This window comes from Lepisma saccharinum, assembly GCF_977018435.1.
Source record: "Lepisma saccharinum chromosome 15 unlocalized genomic scaffold, izLepSacc3.1 SUPER_15_unloc_1, whole genome shotgun sequence".
Taxonomy (NCBI): domain Eukaryota; kingdom Metazoa; phylum Arthropoda; class Insecta; order Zygentoma; family Lepismatidae; genus Lepisma; species Lepisma saccharinum.
In genome coordinates, this window is record NW_028142892.1 from 1,182,784 (window position 1) to 1,199,526 (window position 16,743).

General features: G+C 38.1%; 1 protein-coding gene across 2 annotated transcripts in view; it reads left to right on the forward strand.

Moving 5' to 3' along the window:
• Window positions 1–16,743, forward strand: part of CenG1A (Centaurin gamma 1A) — a 151,665-nt gene that overhangs the window by 98,680 nt on the left and 36,242 nt on the right. For both annotated transcript variants that reach the window (XM_083115816.1, XM_083115817.1), the window contains 4 exons: window positions 8,631–8,772; window positions 9,979–10,113; window positions 14,103–14,374; window positions 16,223–16,482. In XM_083115816.1, the coding sequence (XP_082971942.1) occupies window positions 8,631–8,772; window positions 9,979–10,113; window positions 14,103–14,374; window positions 16,223–16,482 (809 nt within the window). The remainder of the gene's footprint in view (window positions 1–8,630; window positions 8,773–9,978; window positions 10,114–14,102; window positions 14,375–16,222; window positions 16,483–16,743) is intronic.

The following is a 16,743-nucleotide window of genomic DNA, read 5'->3' on the forward strand; positions in this document are numbered from 1 at the left end:
TTTTTTGTGTATAGTTGTAATCATTAATTTTGTGTCATCCTAATTGCAATACTCATATATCAAATTTGAATTGATCTGCCGCTTACATAGGTACGTTATTTTGAAACACTATATTGAAAATAAGCAACTGAAGTAACACTGGTATCAAAATTACGGGAATCGTGATAATAAATAACAGAATCTATTTTCCAGTAATTACAACCATCATACTAGGGTCTTCTTTGGAGTAGCGTAGCGAGCTACTTCTTGGAAAATGTAGCTGTAGCTGTAGCGAAGCTACATTTTGGAAGAGTAGCTGTAGTTGTAGCGAAACTACTTTTAAAATGTAGCGTTCTGGTCACTGGTGTTACTTTAGTATGACTGATATTTTAAAGCTTTCTCTATCTCGCGAGTTATTCCCCACCGCAGTAACAATAGGATATACGCCCCCCTCTCCCCATTGACACCTGTACCTAACCTTGCAGTGATATCACGCTTCGCCACTGTGTATTCGTCTTTTACGTAACCGTGTTCTCGTATTTAAAGTATTCTTACGGCCTTTTAATTTTTCCAGTTGCGATGTGTGACGTCACTACGGAGCGTGCAGTGCGCACATTGCCTCTTTTGCTGTTTCGTGGTCGAGCTACGTTATTCACGCGGCTGTATTGATTGGCAAAGCAGCGCCACGTCACAAGAATCTTCGGCGTCTAATAGCGTCATGCTTATCAGCTGAGCCCGAAAAGGATTGACGTCAGTGTTGCCAATGCATGGCGCGGAGCAATCGAAAAATCACGAAATTGCACTGAAAAATCCTTTGAAAATCGTAATAATTTTCATGAGCTATTTTAACCTTTAAACAGCCAATGGGTCATATATGACCCATGGTGCCGATTACAACATTCACATGCTTTTAGGACCTTCATACTTGTATGTGAGGTTGCAAATGCTGACAGATGTTGAGATAAGACTTTGAAATGTCATGTGGAAGAAACCCCCCTCCCCCTCTCCCTTTCTCTAATATGCAAATTAGCTATTTTAGCCAAAATGCAGGATTGTACATATTGCGTCATATTTCAGCCTGTATGAGAACTAGGGACTTGAAACAAGTTTCACTTTGTTGCAAAAGGTCTACTCTTTGAAAACAATGCAAAAGTTTGCGCCCTTTTTCTAAAATAACGGGAGAAGAGGGGGCGAACGCCAGATTTTTTCCATTGAAATTTGGGGACTTGGCCCCTCCCAACCCCGTTTTTCTCACTTGGGCTTTCTGAATTGTACACGGCCGCGAGCTCCGATGTTTTTGCTTTCAAACAAAAGTTATCCGAAGTAGATTGCTCAAATAGTCTCAGAGGTAGAACGTTTTTCTGAAATAAGTGTAAAAATTTAAAAATCGCGCGCAAGGGCCGCAGCGAGGGAGGGGTTACCTTCGAAAACCGGCTCGGCTGTTTAAAGGTTAAAACGAAGATTGTTGATGAACCCCCCCCCCCTCGTGCGTGTGTCTGTGTGTGTCCGACAGAGGAAGAGAGGGGTGGAAGGGAGAGAGTAATATTCTTGTGAATAAGTCCCGGGTTCGAATCCTGGCCTGGACATGGATGTTTGTGAGTGTCCATTCATCAATTTCATCATATCGTCACTCATTCCCATCGTCGCAAATTAGCCAAAAGTGGCACAAAGGCGAAGTAAAATAAAGAAAACCAATCAATCAAATCTTGTGAGGAAGTATTTTTTTCCCGTTGATAGGGTCATTATTACCAATTTTCTCTGCTAAATTACAAAGTCATTTAACAATGACACTCTAGGGCAGGGCAGAATTCCTATATCGTTTTAATGTGTTTAAAATATCGATTTTGTCGATATGGGCGCTATTCACCGGATGTTTACATTTCTGTGCTTCCTTGGCGCTGGGGGGGGGGACTGCACTTCCGGTTTTGAAAATAATAACATTGAATTGAAAGGTGTAAAGGCAGTGTCTTCGGAAAAGGCGACAATATTTGTTTGGCTTCAACATGAGATAGGGAGCGAACAATTGTTCTCGGGTATCTATGCATCGTTTTCAGACAGACCCGATACGGAAAGATCCGTGGATTTAGGCAGTAAAGCGAAAAGATTGGACACAAACATGAGGGAGTAGGCTCTGCAGTCGGCACTTTTATCAAATCAAATGAAAATATTTTAGGCGATTCGAAAATTATAACTGTCTAACGCACATGTGTTGATTAAATTTAAAAGTTGGAACTATTTATAATCATATTATAACGCATTTGCCTTTTGGTTGTTGATAAGCGCTCTCTCCATGAGCGTCAGTAGGTCAGTCGACCCCTCCCCCCCTGGAAATTGGCATCCTTTATTTCAAGTTGCAAGAAAGCAGGAAGTTTATTTTCTTATTATTATTATAATTTTTAACAGAAATAAAGCCCACTGGGTTAAATTCGAACAGAGTGATCAATCTAAAATATTCATTAAATCGAAGAAATGAGAAAATAGAGGAACCAGGATTTTTTTCAAATTCTACCATTTAATTCAAAGAAAAATGGTTCCACAGTTTTCAGAATTCAAAAAATTATAATTTTAGATGAAGTCACACAATATAAGCTTTGTGAATATTTTTTTTCTAACTGCTAAAGTCCTTTCTTGAACGACACTTGCAAAAGTTAATAACAAAATACAATAACTGTGCATTTCAGTACAGTAACTATGAAATGTAAAAGTATTAATGGAAAATAATTGTGTTGGATATTCACTCGGCTTGTGGATCGAATAGCATGATAATAATAAACAATAATAATAATGAAATTCGAATAAAATTTATTTAATTAAGTGTATAACTATAATTTTAACCATAGTAATTATCATTATTTCTTTTACTGTTGTGATCGAAGTATTTCAATGTTTATAATTAATGCAAGCTTCATTTCAACCTGGAGAAGTCTTTTCTAAAACGAAACTGATGGTAGAAGATCAACATTGCCTTGGAAAATATTAGTATTGTCCCTTGTATCTGCATCCAAAGGATCCGGGAAATTGACAATATTTTCTAGGGACCTTTGTTTCTCTACATCACTCAAAAATTTCAAGTGGTCCATTTTGTTTCCGATCTTTTATAAGAAAATAAGCTCGGTGACTATCTGTATTCCACTTGTTTACATTTGCCAAACCGGAAGTTCTTTCCCTGCCATCAATAATCGAATTGTCTGATCGATCATCTCTACTCTAGTCAAACATCTAACTAAACACGTATGCTGAAATTGAAAAACTTTTTTTTTTACTCACAGAACTGATGTGACATTGGGGATGCCTTTTCCGCATAAGCTGGGGTATATGTTGGGTTCAATGGTGGTTAATTTAAGTCGTAAATCTGAGTGTGCGACAAGTTTATTTCTGTGCTTGCTTTTTAATTTAATCAGAGATGAAAATCCTTTTTCACACAAATATGAGGTGAAGAACGGCATGAAGAATTTTAGTACCTCATTTGAAAGTTCAGAATACTCACCTATTAAAGATATCCAAAACTTTTGTTAAGTCTGAATCCAAACATTTAGTTTCAATCAGGGTGCGAAATCATTGAAGATTGGTGGGGGGGGAAGGAAGGTCTTAATCTACACACACACACATATATACACTTATACATATAATACATATTTATAATAATAAATATACAAGTAAATTCGCCGAATGTATGAATTGTTTCGAGATACAAATTGGGAACCTATTAGTAGTATAATGTAAATGACTCTTAAAATAAATTATTTTTACTATTATTATTATTAAGTATATATTTTTATATATATTAGATATTTAAAAAGTAGCAAACTAATTCCATTACTGACTGGTTAAGGATGTCAATAAATGACAAAATAGTTGAAATATTTTTATTATGTTCTAATTTTTGTTTAGTTTTTTTCTTTCTATTAGTATAAATCGATCAGATTTCATAGTCATTTTTGTCTTGCATTGATATTTTATCTTTATTATGAATATATTATATCAATATAACATTTGTCATTGGTGTAATATCTGTAAATGGTCTCTTGAATGAGAGAGACAGAAAGTATTCAGCACTCACAAACGCATTACTTTGTTTGTGTTCTCGATACTATCCTTAGTAAAGTATATTTGAAGTAAAAAATAATTGGTCGCCTTTTGCTTTTATAAAAAAACACTCCCCCCTCCCCCCAGAAACTTTTGGTGGGAGGGATTTTTCAAGCCAAGATGTTGGTGGGTGGAAATACCCCCTGTCCTCCCCAGGATTTCGCACCCTGGTTTTAATAACAGAATCACAGCTGATATCAGACAATTGTTCTCTTAGTTTTACTGACAACATATTTGAACTTTCAAAGTACGAGAATGGGTCTCGAATCCAATTTAAATTCACTGTACTTTCTGGAAAGTAATGTTTAATCTTGTTACCAAGAACAGAGATATGAGATGATGCAGAATCGCAAAACTCACTAGATAAGGAAAGGTCATTCACATTTACAAAAGATTCTAAGGTCTGGAAGGCAGAAAAATTACCATTTCTTACATAATCTGACTGCAAACTGATTTTTTTTCTGGAATTCCAAAACGAAATGACAGATATTCGATTCCTTTGAGTTAAACATCAGAGAGATGCCGGTATGCAATGGTAGAGCTCGAATAACAGAAATGTAGAGTTTAAACTAGATACAACACAGCTTAAATTAAAATTGTTAAAACAATACATCTTAATAATTTAAATTTAATAGGTTTTTTAAGACACAGTAAATACATTTTCGGTTGAGAAACTATGCCTTAGACCAGGGATCGCCAAACCGTAGATTGCGAGCTACCGGTAGCTCGCGGCTTAATATCCAGTAGCTCGTTAGGGGTGTGGCTAGAATAGACTGTTGATAAGAGCGTCAATATTTGAGCGGCAGTAAGATATGCTTTTGCTTTTGCCGACGGTGACATCTGGACAACTCGTTTCAGTATTTGTCACAATCTATTCATCCAACGTAACAAATTTTGGGGATGAAAACAAGTGTCATCCTTATTAACATGGTAAGAAGCAAGATGATAATGATTAGAGGAGCAAGTGTTTAGAAATTTATTGTGTTTGTAAGAAACGTATTCTCATGTTTTGAACTCTCTTGATGAAACGACAGCTTCAGTATGTTGCATAGAAATTAAAAATAATAATTGCATGTGATTTGGTTTGATTGGACTTTTCTTATTTAGCGTCGCTTTTATGCCACTTTTGGCTAACAGGGACAATGAGGATGACGAATGATGAAATTGATGAAAGAACACTCCAAAAGAACACATGCTCGTGCCAGGATTCGAACCAGAGACCCCTCTCGTATTAGTGCTGTAAAAAAATATTACGTATCTTAAAGTTGTTTATGAACCAACAAAGGATCGTAAAAAAATCAATCTACGCTTGGTAGCTCGTCATATATTTTCAAATGTGGGAATTAGTTCAATGGCGTGGTGAGTTTGGAGATCTCTGCCTTAGACAGATGGCCAGTTGTGCCAACTTTTTAAAAAAAAAATACTTGATGTACTGGACTAAGAGATTTGTTGTATAAATGTTCACAGTACATAACATGTGTCATAAGATTTTGTTCTCCCTTACTTCCACACTAACGATGCCACCAGGGACAGTGTAAATAATATAGAACAATCACAAGTATCAAATTGGAGATTGACAAATTATTATAAACAGTAAATTTGAGAATGCAAGTGTAAAGCTATGAAATCATTTGTTTTATATTTCTAAAATATAATAATAATATGAGGCAAATTATTGGGTGGGCTCAAGCCCCACAGGCCCATATAAGTTGTCGCCACCGTAGTTTACCGATTAATATTCCTTGTCATAACGATAAGAGTATTACAGCAAAAATTGACGTCTCATGTATGTATTAGTGTTCAATCCAGTAACACTTGAGATAGTACGGAATGAACATCATGTAATTGTTTCGCCTGTACTGTGTACTTGATAAGCGTAATGCATCTACTCACTATCTTATCAACCAGCATTTGCTTGACTGATCCCAAATTAGATAGATAGAAAATAATGCAGTACACTGATTATGGGAACATCTGTAATAAATCTCTTCCCTCAGTGCTGGGAGATTTCTGTTGAATTAGTTCACTTGAGGTCCGCTTAACTCATAGGATCACAATGAAGTAAACTGGTGAGGTATGTAATGGTTTCTATTTGCAGTAACGCATAGACAGACATTTTCATGCGTGCAAGGGGTGAGGTTATGAGAGGACACCCAAAAGTCAACCTCACTTCCCCATAGTACACTCCGGTAACTGTTTCTTGCAGTTCAACAAGGCTCTGGCATCTGGACCTACAACCAGTATAATCCTCTGTAGTCCTTAGATGTGCTGGTTGCCTCGTTACAGCCTCGGATTTTAACCTAATTGTAGTCCTCTGAGACATGTATTTGATTTTAATTATGTTAAGGGACTAGGTCCCGTTTAATGTGATGGGTGGAAATAGCCCAAGTGCTGATGGAACCACAATTTTTATTTCGATCAATGATAGGTAAAGAGATTTTATTCTTGGAAAGAATATAGTTTCAGTTTTTGTAAGTAATGAATGAATAAATTAGTTTTAAAAACGACAGGAAGTTTTCAAGAGATAATTTATTTTCTTCATCTTAGGGGCTTGTCCTCAATTTTGCTTCAGTTAAGGGGTTTATCCCCATATTGTCATCTACATCATCATCATCCTTCGCCGTTTCCCATCTCTGTCTGCGTAGGCATAGAAGTCAAACCTCTCAAGTTTTTCCTGGTCTTCCACCACTCCTCTCTTTCCACGATGTTCCAATCTTGTCCTCTTCTCCTAACACTTTTCACTATCTGCTCTTTCCACCAACATCATGATCTTCCCCTTGGCCTCTTGGCCTTTCTCTTGGGCCTCCCCAATGGTGCAGTGGTAGCATCGCCGATTTGTAATCAAGTGGTCCCGGGTTTGATACCCGGTGGAGGCACAAGTGGTTCAGATCCCACTTTAAACTGTAGGTCCAGTCCCAATTAGCCTTACTGTGCATAAAGTGGACTTAAAACACCAACTCAACTTGGCCTTTCTCTCACTCCTCGTGCATAGTAAGCTTTTCATGTGTCCAAACTATCTCATCTGTACCTGATCTATCCTGTCCTGAAGCTTCACCACACCCACTGTCTGTCGGATCTCCTCATTTCTTATTCTATCCCTTCTAGTCTTCCCCAATATACTCCTTAAAAATTTCATCTCCACTGCCTGCATCTTTGTCTCTCTCTGACATTGTCCAAGTCTCCGCTCTGTACGTAATTATTGGCACATAGAATGTGTTATATGTTAGCTTCATGCATTTCATAGGTACATCCCTGTTCCATATTAACCTTTGAACGCTTTGATATAGTCCACCACCCATTTGTCCTCATCTGTTTACCTCCTCATCTATTCTTCCACTTCTCTCAATTATGCTTCCTAGATATTTGAAGCTCTCCGCTACCCTCAACTCTTCCATGTCCATCTATATTCTTGGTTCATTTCTGACTCTGTTTCGTTTCTTGTTGTTATTAGCACCTCACTATTTTCTGCACTGAATTTCATTCCTGAATTTGTGTGATGCAAATATAGCCTTGTGCTCATATGCATGTGATATCATTGTTATGTTGAGGAGGAATATGTTCTTAACATTGTTGAAATTATGGAAGATTTTATGAAGAATTTGAAATTGACTGGATCACAAGTGTCGGTATTGTTATATTTGTTAATGTGTTTAATGGTGGAGTGCTTATTGAAATCAGTAAATAGCATATTTTTTTTAAGACAATAAGGATACATTTTTGGATGAGCAATAACATCATTATATGTGGAAAAGAAGATTTGTGGGATTTCTTGTCAACTTACAACACAAGTGTTTGAGCCCACCCGGTGTGTTTTACAAGTTGGCACCCCTGACTGGCACTCTTAGTGTTTGGAGATGAAGCCATGTGTCAGATATTGCCTGTAGATGAAAATAAGAGTGAAAATAATTTAAGGTAATTTTTTGATATTTTTAGGTCATAAACTTCCAACTGCTAGTCATGATATAATTTTTATTGTGCACAGATCTTATGGTAAAATTGTTGAAACATGTGGATTTGCAACTTGGAACCAATCAGAGCGGTATTACAAACTTCTTTGCTTCCCTTCCAAGAGATTATGAAAACTCCTCTCAACCTATTTCCAAACTTTGCATATTGTATGTGTACTCGCATTAGCCATTTTCTTTGTAATGAATAAGTTTTTTATTACTTAAAGTTTTGACATTCTTTCACACGTGTCTTTTCAAGATTTATAGTTGAATGTTCCTCATATGACTTGAGCCGACCTTTGTAGTGGAGTGGTTAGCACAGTGCTCTACAATGGCAGAAATGCCAGGTTTGAATCCAGGCCTGGTTCTCTTGTGTCCATTCATCAATTTCATCATATCATCACTCATCTTTATCATTGCAATTAGCCAAAAGGAGCAGAAAAGTAATGATAAATAACATAAAAATAATAAAAATTATACGTCGTGAAAAAGATACATGTGAAATTGTGTCAAAACATTTGATAATAAAAATTTTAGTCACTACAAAGAAAAAGTATAGTTTTAATTTGTATATTTCCAAACTTCCAGTTTTGTAAATGTTTGGTTTCTCATTTGCAGTTCACAGCGTGGGTGGATGCTGTCATATTTGTCTTCAGTTTGGAGAACGAAGCCAGTTTCAATGCTATTTACAACTACTACACTAAGATGTCGCATTATCGGAATTCAGCAGAAATCCCACTTATTTTAGTTGGTACACAAGGTAAGTTATATGTAAATCTTGAGAAAATCTTATGTGAGGAAATTTAAAAGGAGATGCTTCCATACATGTATGGAATGTAACATTGAAACATTACTTCATTGCCATATTATGCATGGTGTATTTTCAAAAGAAATTTACTCTGTGTGTGGATTCAACACTTGCTTTTCTATATCAATAATGAGTTTTGTTGTCCACTTGCACAGAAAGGCTAATTGGAACTGGACCTACAGTTTAAAGTGGTGTCCAAATCGCTATGTGACTCCACCAGTTATTGAACCCTGGACCCCTTGATCAAGGTGGTGACCTTACAGTATGCCATTGGGGGGGGGGGAGACCCCATATACAAGGGTTGTGGCATAAGTCATGGAAACTATTATTTTTTTTGCGAGAAGTGGAGGGGGCAGTGTATGGTACTGTGGAATGTTTGAACAATACAGATCGTGTGTGCCAGAAGTAGGATAGGGAAGCGAGCAAAACATCCTTAAAGATGGCATCGTGCTGCATGTGCTTTCAAGTTCGAAATAATACAAGCTTTACAGGAACAAAAGAGGTGCATACTACAACCTGTGTCATTCTCTGGTATTTCTCCCCCAAATAAGGCTATTTTGTTACACAAATGTTGTTCACGCTGTGCGATGGCGGTTGGCTCAACAATGAATTACCACTGAGAACCATTCATATTCTGGTACCACCGTGTAACTTTAAGAAAAAATATAGTTGCCGTGACTTATGCCCCAGCTCTCGTATATGTCCATAATGATTAGCAAGATGTAATTATGAGTAAAACTGATTGAAGTAGATATTTCTGACCAATTATTTTCGTTGATGAATGAAGAAGTAGTTCTGCCTGCTTGTTATTGATTAGGTGGTTTTAAATTATGATACTTCCGTACGTCTACAAAACACAAAGAAAATGTAGAAATATAAAAACAACAATGGTTCTTTATCCACTGTTTCCAATTTATCCTGTTACTTTTGACTATGTTCATATATTATTTGAGGGGCATATAAATTGTTAATTATTCTTTGCACAGCTTGCTATGATATTTGCTTCTTAATAAATAGATTGGAAGAAGAAAACACCTGGTTGCTAAGGTAACAGTTAAACGATGGATGCACAGTGGCTTCTTTCTTTCAGTGAGAACAAACATTATTTTCCCCTTTGTTTGAATAATTTCCTAAGTTTTGGTATTTCTTCCTTTCCAGATGCCATCAGTGAGAACAACCCTCGTGTAATTGATGACGCTAGAGCACGGAAATTAGCGAATGACCTCAAACGATGTTCCTACTATGAAACTTGCGCCACGTACGGATTAAATGTTGAAAGGGTATTTCAAGACGGTAAGTAAGGTTCACGCTAGGTCGTACCTTGAGAGTTCCTGCATAGCCTGAAGGTAAATGCCTTCACCTTTAATATGAGTCTTCCTGAGCTCGGTTCTTCATGGGAAGCTGAATTTTCAGAGTTGACCATTTATCATGATGACTGTTGGTAGCCACTTGAAAAATAGCATCTTCTCTAGTCTAGGTTTCCACTTCATACATCATTATCAAGTCTTAAAATCCCCTAATTTTATTTTCACAAATGTGAAAGACCAAATGCGCCCATTGGGCCCCTGTTTCTTTCATCTAGAATTTTAACCCTTTTACTGCTGAAGGTATATCCCTGTCGTGTGTTCTGTGTTGACTAAAGTTTGCAGTTACAGCGGAACCTTGATAACTCAAACCTCAGCATCTTGGATTCCTTCATAAGTCGAATTTTTTGTAATCCCCTTGAATTGTCCATAACACTCAATACTAATTTTACCTCAACAACTCGAATAAAACCTTGATAAGATGAATTTTTGTACAGTTTATGAGATGCCATTCGAGCTCAGTAACTAGAAGGTAGAGTATAAAAAACCTCTATGAGTCGAAGTTAAATTCTAATCACTTCTATAACTCGAAGTTTTAGTTGCACGGACCTCAATAAGTTGAAGTGTAGGGTGCGTACGTACCAGTGGTGTATATTGGGTTAAGAACCTGGGTTATCGCACCATATCATAGTGTTCGAATGAACAAAAAATTGCTGGTGGGGGTGTTTTTGTTTTTTTAACTCATTTGAGGTGGCGGGTTGAAGTGATGTGACTCTGTGATTAAAAATATATACCTCATAAATTAAACATGGAAATGTACACTGTCAGTAAGGAAAGGATTTCAAGAATTTCATTCTTAATTGCATAAATAAGAGGCCCATATTGTGAAATATTATATAGGCCTATATACGAGAATAAAAATAAAATTTCAACCTACCTATTTTCACGATTTTAAGTTTGGGTACTCCTTGTTGGCGCAGTGGTAAAGTCGTTGCCTTGAAACTAAGGGCTCCCGGGTTTGATGCATGAGGGTTTAGATACCACCTTAACTGTAGGTCCGAACCTCATTAGCTTATCTGTTCATAAAGTGGACATACAAGAAAAATCCACAACGATTTGGAGCTTATCGTTATTCGTAAGCTCAATAGACAACTTGTTAATTATGTCCCTCATTTCAGTTCACTACACAACACAGCACATATCATTCACAAAAATACAATCCACTCACTACTGTATTCACACGCTGCCTCTAAATAAATCCCACGCACCAAGACCACTCGACGCGATCTAGACTAGAACTGGTCCTTCATTTCGGTAATTTTTAGATGCACTCATAAACCATTCCCGCTCAGCCAACAATTTTCTACTCCCCGCTGTATCTCTAGTTGTTTGAAGGTAAACGACCTCTTTTTCAACTCCTCTGCAAGCATTCAATGATGTTCTTGTCCCTGCCACATGACAAACTTTCCCCTTGCCTGCGATAATTTGGCTTTAAAATTCCCTATTCCTGGGAAAATTACATGCTGGGAAAAATTGGTTTGCAACATTGAACCAGAGTGTTGAGGAAGTTCAGAGGGTTTTTCCCCTGCCATATGCAACCCTGTTCTCTCTCCTGTAACAGTTTGGGTTCCAAAATTGCCCGATCCTGGAGAAATTGCATGCTGGGAAAAATTGGTTTGCAACATTGATCGGAGCCCTGTCAAGCTTGCCCGTCCCACCCTGTGGAGTTGCCTGCCGGCGCTGGGCCAGCCACCTCGCAAATTCAAAGAAAGCAGGCAATGTTTCCAACTTCTAAGAAATCAGGTTCATCTTCTTATTGAAATGAAAAATTTTATGCACTTTTTCTGATAGATATTTTTTTCTGTATTTTATTTACCGAGTCTGGGCTTCGCGATAGCCTATATAGCCCCGAATATATGCCTCTGGTACGTACAATGTCAGGTGATCAACAATCGTTAGACCTGGATAACTCGAAATCGGCGATTTTGGCCCTCAATAACTCGAACCTTTGTAAGTCGAAATCCTTGATACTTCGATTTTTTTTCTTTTTCCCCTCAAGTTCGATTTATCAAGGTTCCACTGTATTGATAGAGTAAATAAGATCCATGGTGCATCACCCCTTTGAGAGTCCCGCCAAGTGGGTTTTCTGTGGTTGACGTGTGGTCAGTGCACCAAATCCCACTGTTGCTGTTTTTCTGTCTTTTGAGACCGGAGCCTTCTAATTCTTTTCAAGTAGCTTCTCAGTTGTCTTCATGGTGCTGTTACCAAAATTTTGAAGAGGTTCCCCCGGCAATTGAACCTGAACCTGGGGCCACTCGCACCAAAGGGGAGAGCACTAATGATTGGACTACATGAGATATTGCATTTGTTAATAGCGTTTACTATATTATACCTTAGATCATGTGTGAAGACCAAACAACGTCCAGATGTGTTGGAAATCAATCCTTCCCCTTACAAAATTAATTAAAACCGATACTTTTATGGGGTGTCGACTAACTGGCCACATTTGTACATCAGCATCATCTGAATTTTCACTGTCAGAACTAAATAATTTATCAGGATCAGAATATTCATCACCCAATTCATTTGTAGTTAGTAATTCTTCCATTTTTGAGGTCTCCCCGATGGTGCAGTGGTAGCAAGGGGCCCCCGGTTTCGATACCCAGTAGAGGCACATAGTGGTTCGGATCCCACTTTAAACTGTAGGTCCAGTCCCAATTAGCCTTACTGTGCATAAATTGGACTTAAAACACCAAGTCAATGCAATCTTCCTTTTGTGCTTCCAGGTGTTAACGTTGATAATGTATCTTCCTGGTAGATGCTGTTTTTGACATCCGGGGAATTTCTGTAGTTACGTGCTTAGCAAGGTGCAATAGCAGACATAACTCTCACCACTTGAGAAATTTATCTAGTTCCCACTCAAGGATAGGAAAAGTGTAAAAGTAATTCCATTCACTTTCCAAAGATGGCTCCACATGTGTACCAATTTTTGAGTATTGAAAGTAATATTTCCAATAAGAAGAAAATTGATTATACACTATGCGGAATCCATTAATATATGAACATCCATTTCTCAGAATGTTTTTTTACGACTTTAACATAAGGGCTTAACATAAGTAGTTTCTCCTGACAAATGGGCATAGATTGTTCAGAATGGGAGTGAAGGGAGCAAGGACTAAACATTTAAAAATTGATGTAGAATCAGTGGAGTTTGATGGGCCCATCATGAAGAGTTATCATTACAAAATGTACACTTACTGTTAAGCTATTTATTTAACAGAAGATTCCAAAAACAACAGTAGCCATTTTACATTGGAGCGTATTAACAACAAAAATAAACAAAAACATAAACTAAAATTACATGTGATCAAATGACTTTAACTCAACAGCCTTCTAAAACTTGCCAGATTTTCAAAATGTCTATTTGGTTTGTTAAGTTATTATATTGGCTGGGCAGTCTGTCGAACAGGGAATGCTGAATGAGGCATATTCTTGACTTCTGAAAAATGAAAAGTTGAGTGCCTCTTGTTGTGCGAGACAACATTCGATAATGAATTTCCAGAAGAAGGCTATCACTTCTGATAGTACCATTGACACTTTTATGCAGGAATCTATCATTTCTCAACAGTTTCAATGAGGACAAGATCCAACTTCATCAGAAGTATTTTGCCATGGTTAAGTGCATTTTATCCTGATGAAGTTGAATGTTAAATTTACTTAAACTGTTGAGGAATAACAGTTTAAAACATATATTCAATGTGTAGAATTGGTACATCATTGTACATCCAGGTAAATGTCCTTGTACGTTACTTACTCATGTACATGTTGGCGCAAGGTGTAAGCTACTCTTTAATTGTCATTGTTTCTTAGTGATTAATTTTTTAGACTATGTCTAGAAGTAGAACAAGTTCTTGCTTTAAATAGAGCATTTGACCACACAATAAACATTGTAACAAAGTCCCATTTGTTTCTTTCCAGCATGCCAGAAGATTGTGCAGCAGCGACTGACGCCTGTAACTCCCACTAATTCTCGCCCCTCAACACCCAACCACTTCGCCCCTCGTCACCATCCCCCATACGCTCCCTCTCCAACCAACAACGGCTTCAGCTCCCACGCGAGCAACACCTCAGGGTCTCCTGCAAGCAATATCCTGGGAGCATCCCCCAACCACGCTCCCCATTTGACCCACACCAATACCCATGGCACACTACCACATGGTGGGTTGCAGAATCAGCCAGCAGTCTCCAAGGTAAACCTTATTTCCTTTCATTCTGTACTTTGTGTAGAAATTTTGCTTATTACATACTTGCCATTTAGCATTTATGAGGATGAGGATTAAAGCATGACTTATTTTTAGATTTAGATTAGGGATGGAACCAAAAAATCAAGTCACTGGCTAGTAGCATTACATTTGTCAAATGGGTAATTGTGTGAAAAGTGAAATCAAAATATCAAATTCTTAGATGTATTTAAGACAACTATGTTATATATGACTATGAAACTGTATGAAATGTAGAGGTTGAGATGAAAGTCAATATGTATACTCTATGTGATCAGAAGTATCCAGACACCCACCTGAAAATGAAGTACATATCCGGACACCCACCTGAAAATGAAGTACAAGTTTGGATCACCCTCCATCGGGAACACTGGCTGTCAATATGGTGGGTGTTGGCCCACCTTTAGCTCTCGCAGGCATACTTAACTCTCGCAGGCATACTTTCAATCAGGTGGCAGAAGGTTTCCTGGGGAACAGCAGCCCATTCCTCGTGGAGCGCCGAAATGAGAAGAGGTATCGATGTGGGTCGGTGTGGTCTAGCATAAAGTCGGAGTTCCAAAATATCCCAGTGATGTCCTACGAGATTCAAATCAGGACTCTGCGCAGGCCAGTCCATTAGTGGAACATTATTGTCATCAAACCACTCCCCCCACAAGCCCTGCAGTATGGATGGGTGCTCGGTTGTGTTGAAAGACACAATGGTCATCCCCAAACTGATCTTTGACGGTAGGCAGCATGAAAGCAGTTAAAATGTCAATGTAAGCTTGTGTCGTGACATTACCACATTAAGCAAAAAGAGAAACATGACCACACTGTAACCCCGGTATACCATCGGATCACCACATTGTGTACTGTGATTCATCACTCTACACAACGGTTTTCTACTATTCTATGGTCCAGTTTCGATGCTCCTTGCACCACACGAGGCAGCATTTAGCATTTGCCTATGTGATGTTTGGCTTATGGGCAGCTGCTCGGACATGAAAACTAAGTTACCACACTTCGCGCCGAACAGTCATGGTGCTTGGAGTAGATCCTGATGCAGTTCGAAATTCCTGCGTGATGGTGGCGTTGGATGATTGACGATTATGCTGTACGACCATCTTCAACAGTCGGTGGTCTTTGGAGATCAACATGGGGGGTTGGCCTCCACGCTTTTGGGTTGTACATGTCCCTTCACGTTTCCACTTCACTATAAAATCGGAAACAGTGGACCTAGGGATGTTTAGGAGGGTGGAAATCTCTCGCACATGCTTCTTACACAAGTGGCACCTGACCACGTTGCAAGTCCCTGAGTCCCTCAGACCGTTCCATATTGCTGCCTTGCGCTGTCTGCAGATTACTGAGATCGCTGGCAGTACTGTGTCGCCCCCATGATAAACGCACGTTTTGCGGTGTGTCGGGATATTTTTGATCACATAGAATATACATTTTGAGGAAAATTACTGTCATATCACTTAGCATTTGTGTAAATACCTATCATGTAGTTATATATGATGTTGTCAGGATGAAAGTTACATTCATAATTTTTAATTGTCTCATGTTTTTCACTAAACATCACATTGAAGACTACGATTTCACACATGGAGATCTTGTTTCTGAATAAATTACATATAATGATGAATACAAACAAAATATTCTTCCTCATTTACTCTTATACTAATTGCTAATTTCAGATGTTTCATCATGGGGAGGGGGTTGCATGAGTTTTTCACATACTTAGTAAGCTATATAAGGAACAATTCGTAAATCTTTAGTGTAAAAGATTAATACAAATTCATTTTTGTTAATGGTCATTATTTTCATAACTTGTTACAGGAGCAGATAGCTTCGTCAACAACACGTCAAACCAACACGTTGGCGCATGAACCAAATAACATCACCAAAGTTGAAGTTTCGAAGGCTGAAGACGGATCCAAATGGAGCACCACTGCCACAATGGGACCAACCGTCACCGAGACTCGGCAGAACAATCAGGGGGAGACCAAATATCAACCCCAGAACCTAGACAACCTTCCTCCCCCCTCAAAAGAACAGAAGGACCTTCCTACGCCCAGTTCAACACCCACAACATCTAGGTAAGACTGAAAATTATTTTAGACAGTTTGTTGTTTTCATGTCGCATGAATTATAATATGTTAACCAGTCAGTTCTTGCATCTCAAAATTTCTGAGGTAAGAATTAGTAGATATGAAATCATAAATTGAGAAATATCATTAACTGGTGATAAGAGCTGAGTGCTTCATATCCGCTGTCTACATATGTAATTCTATGTTCTTAAAGGTTCCCATAACCACTTTTTCTAAATGCAAAATAATCTAACATAGTTATTTTTAGTG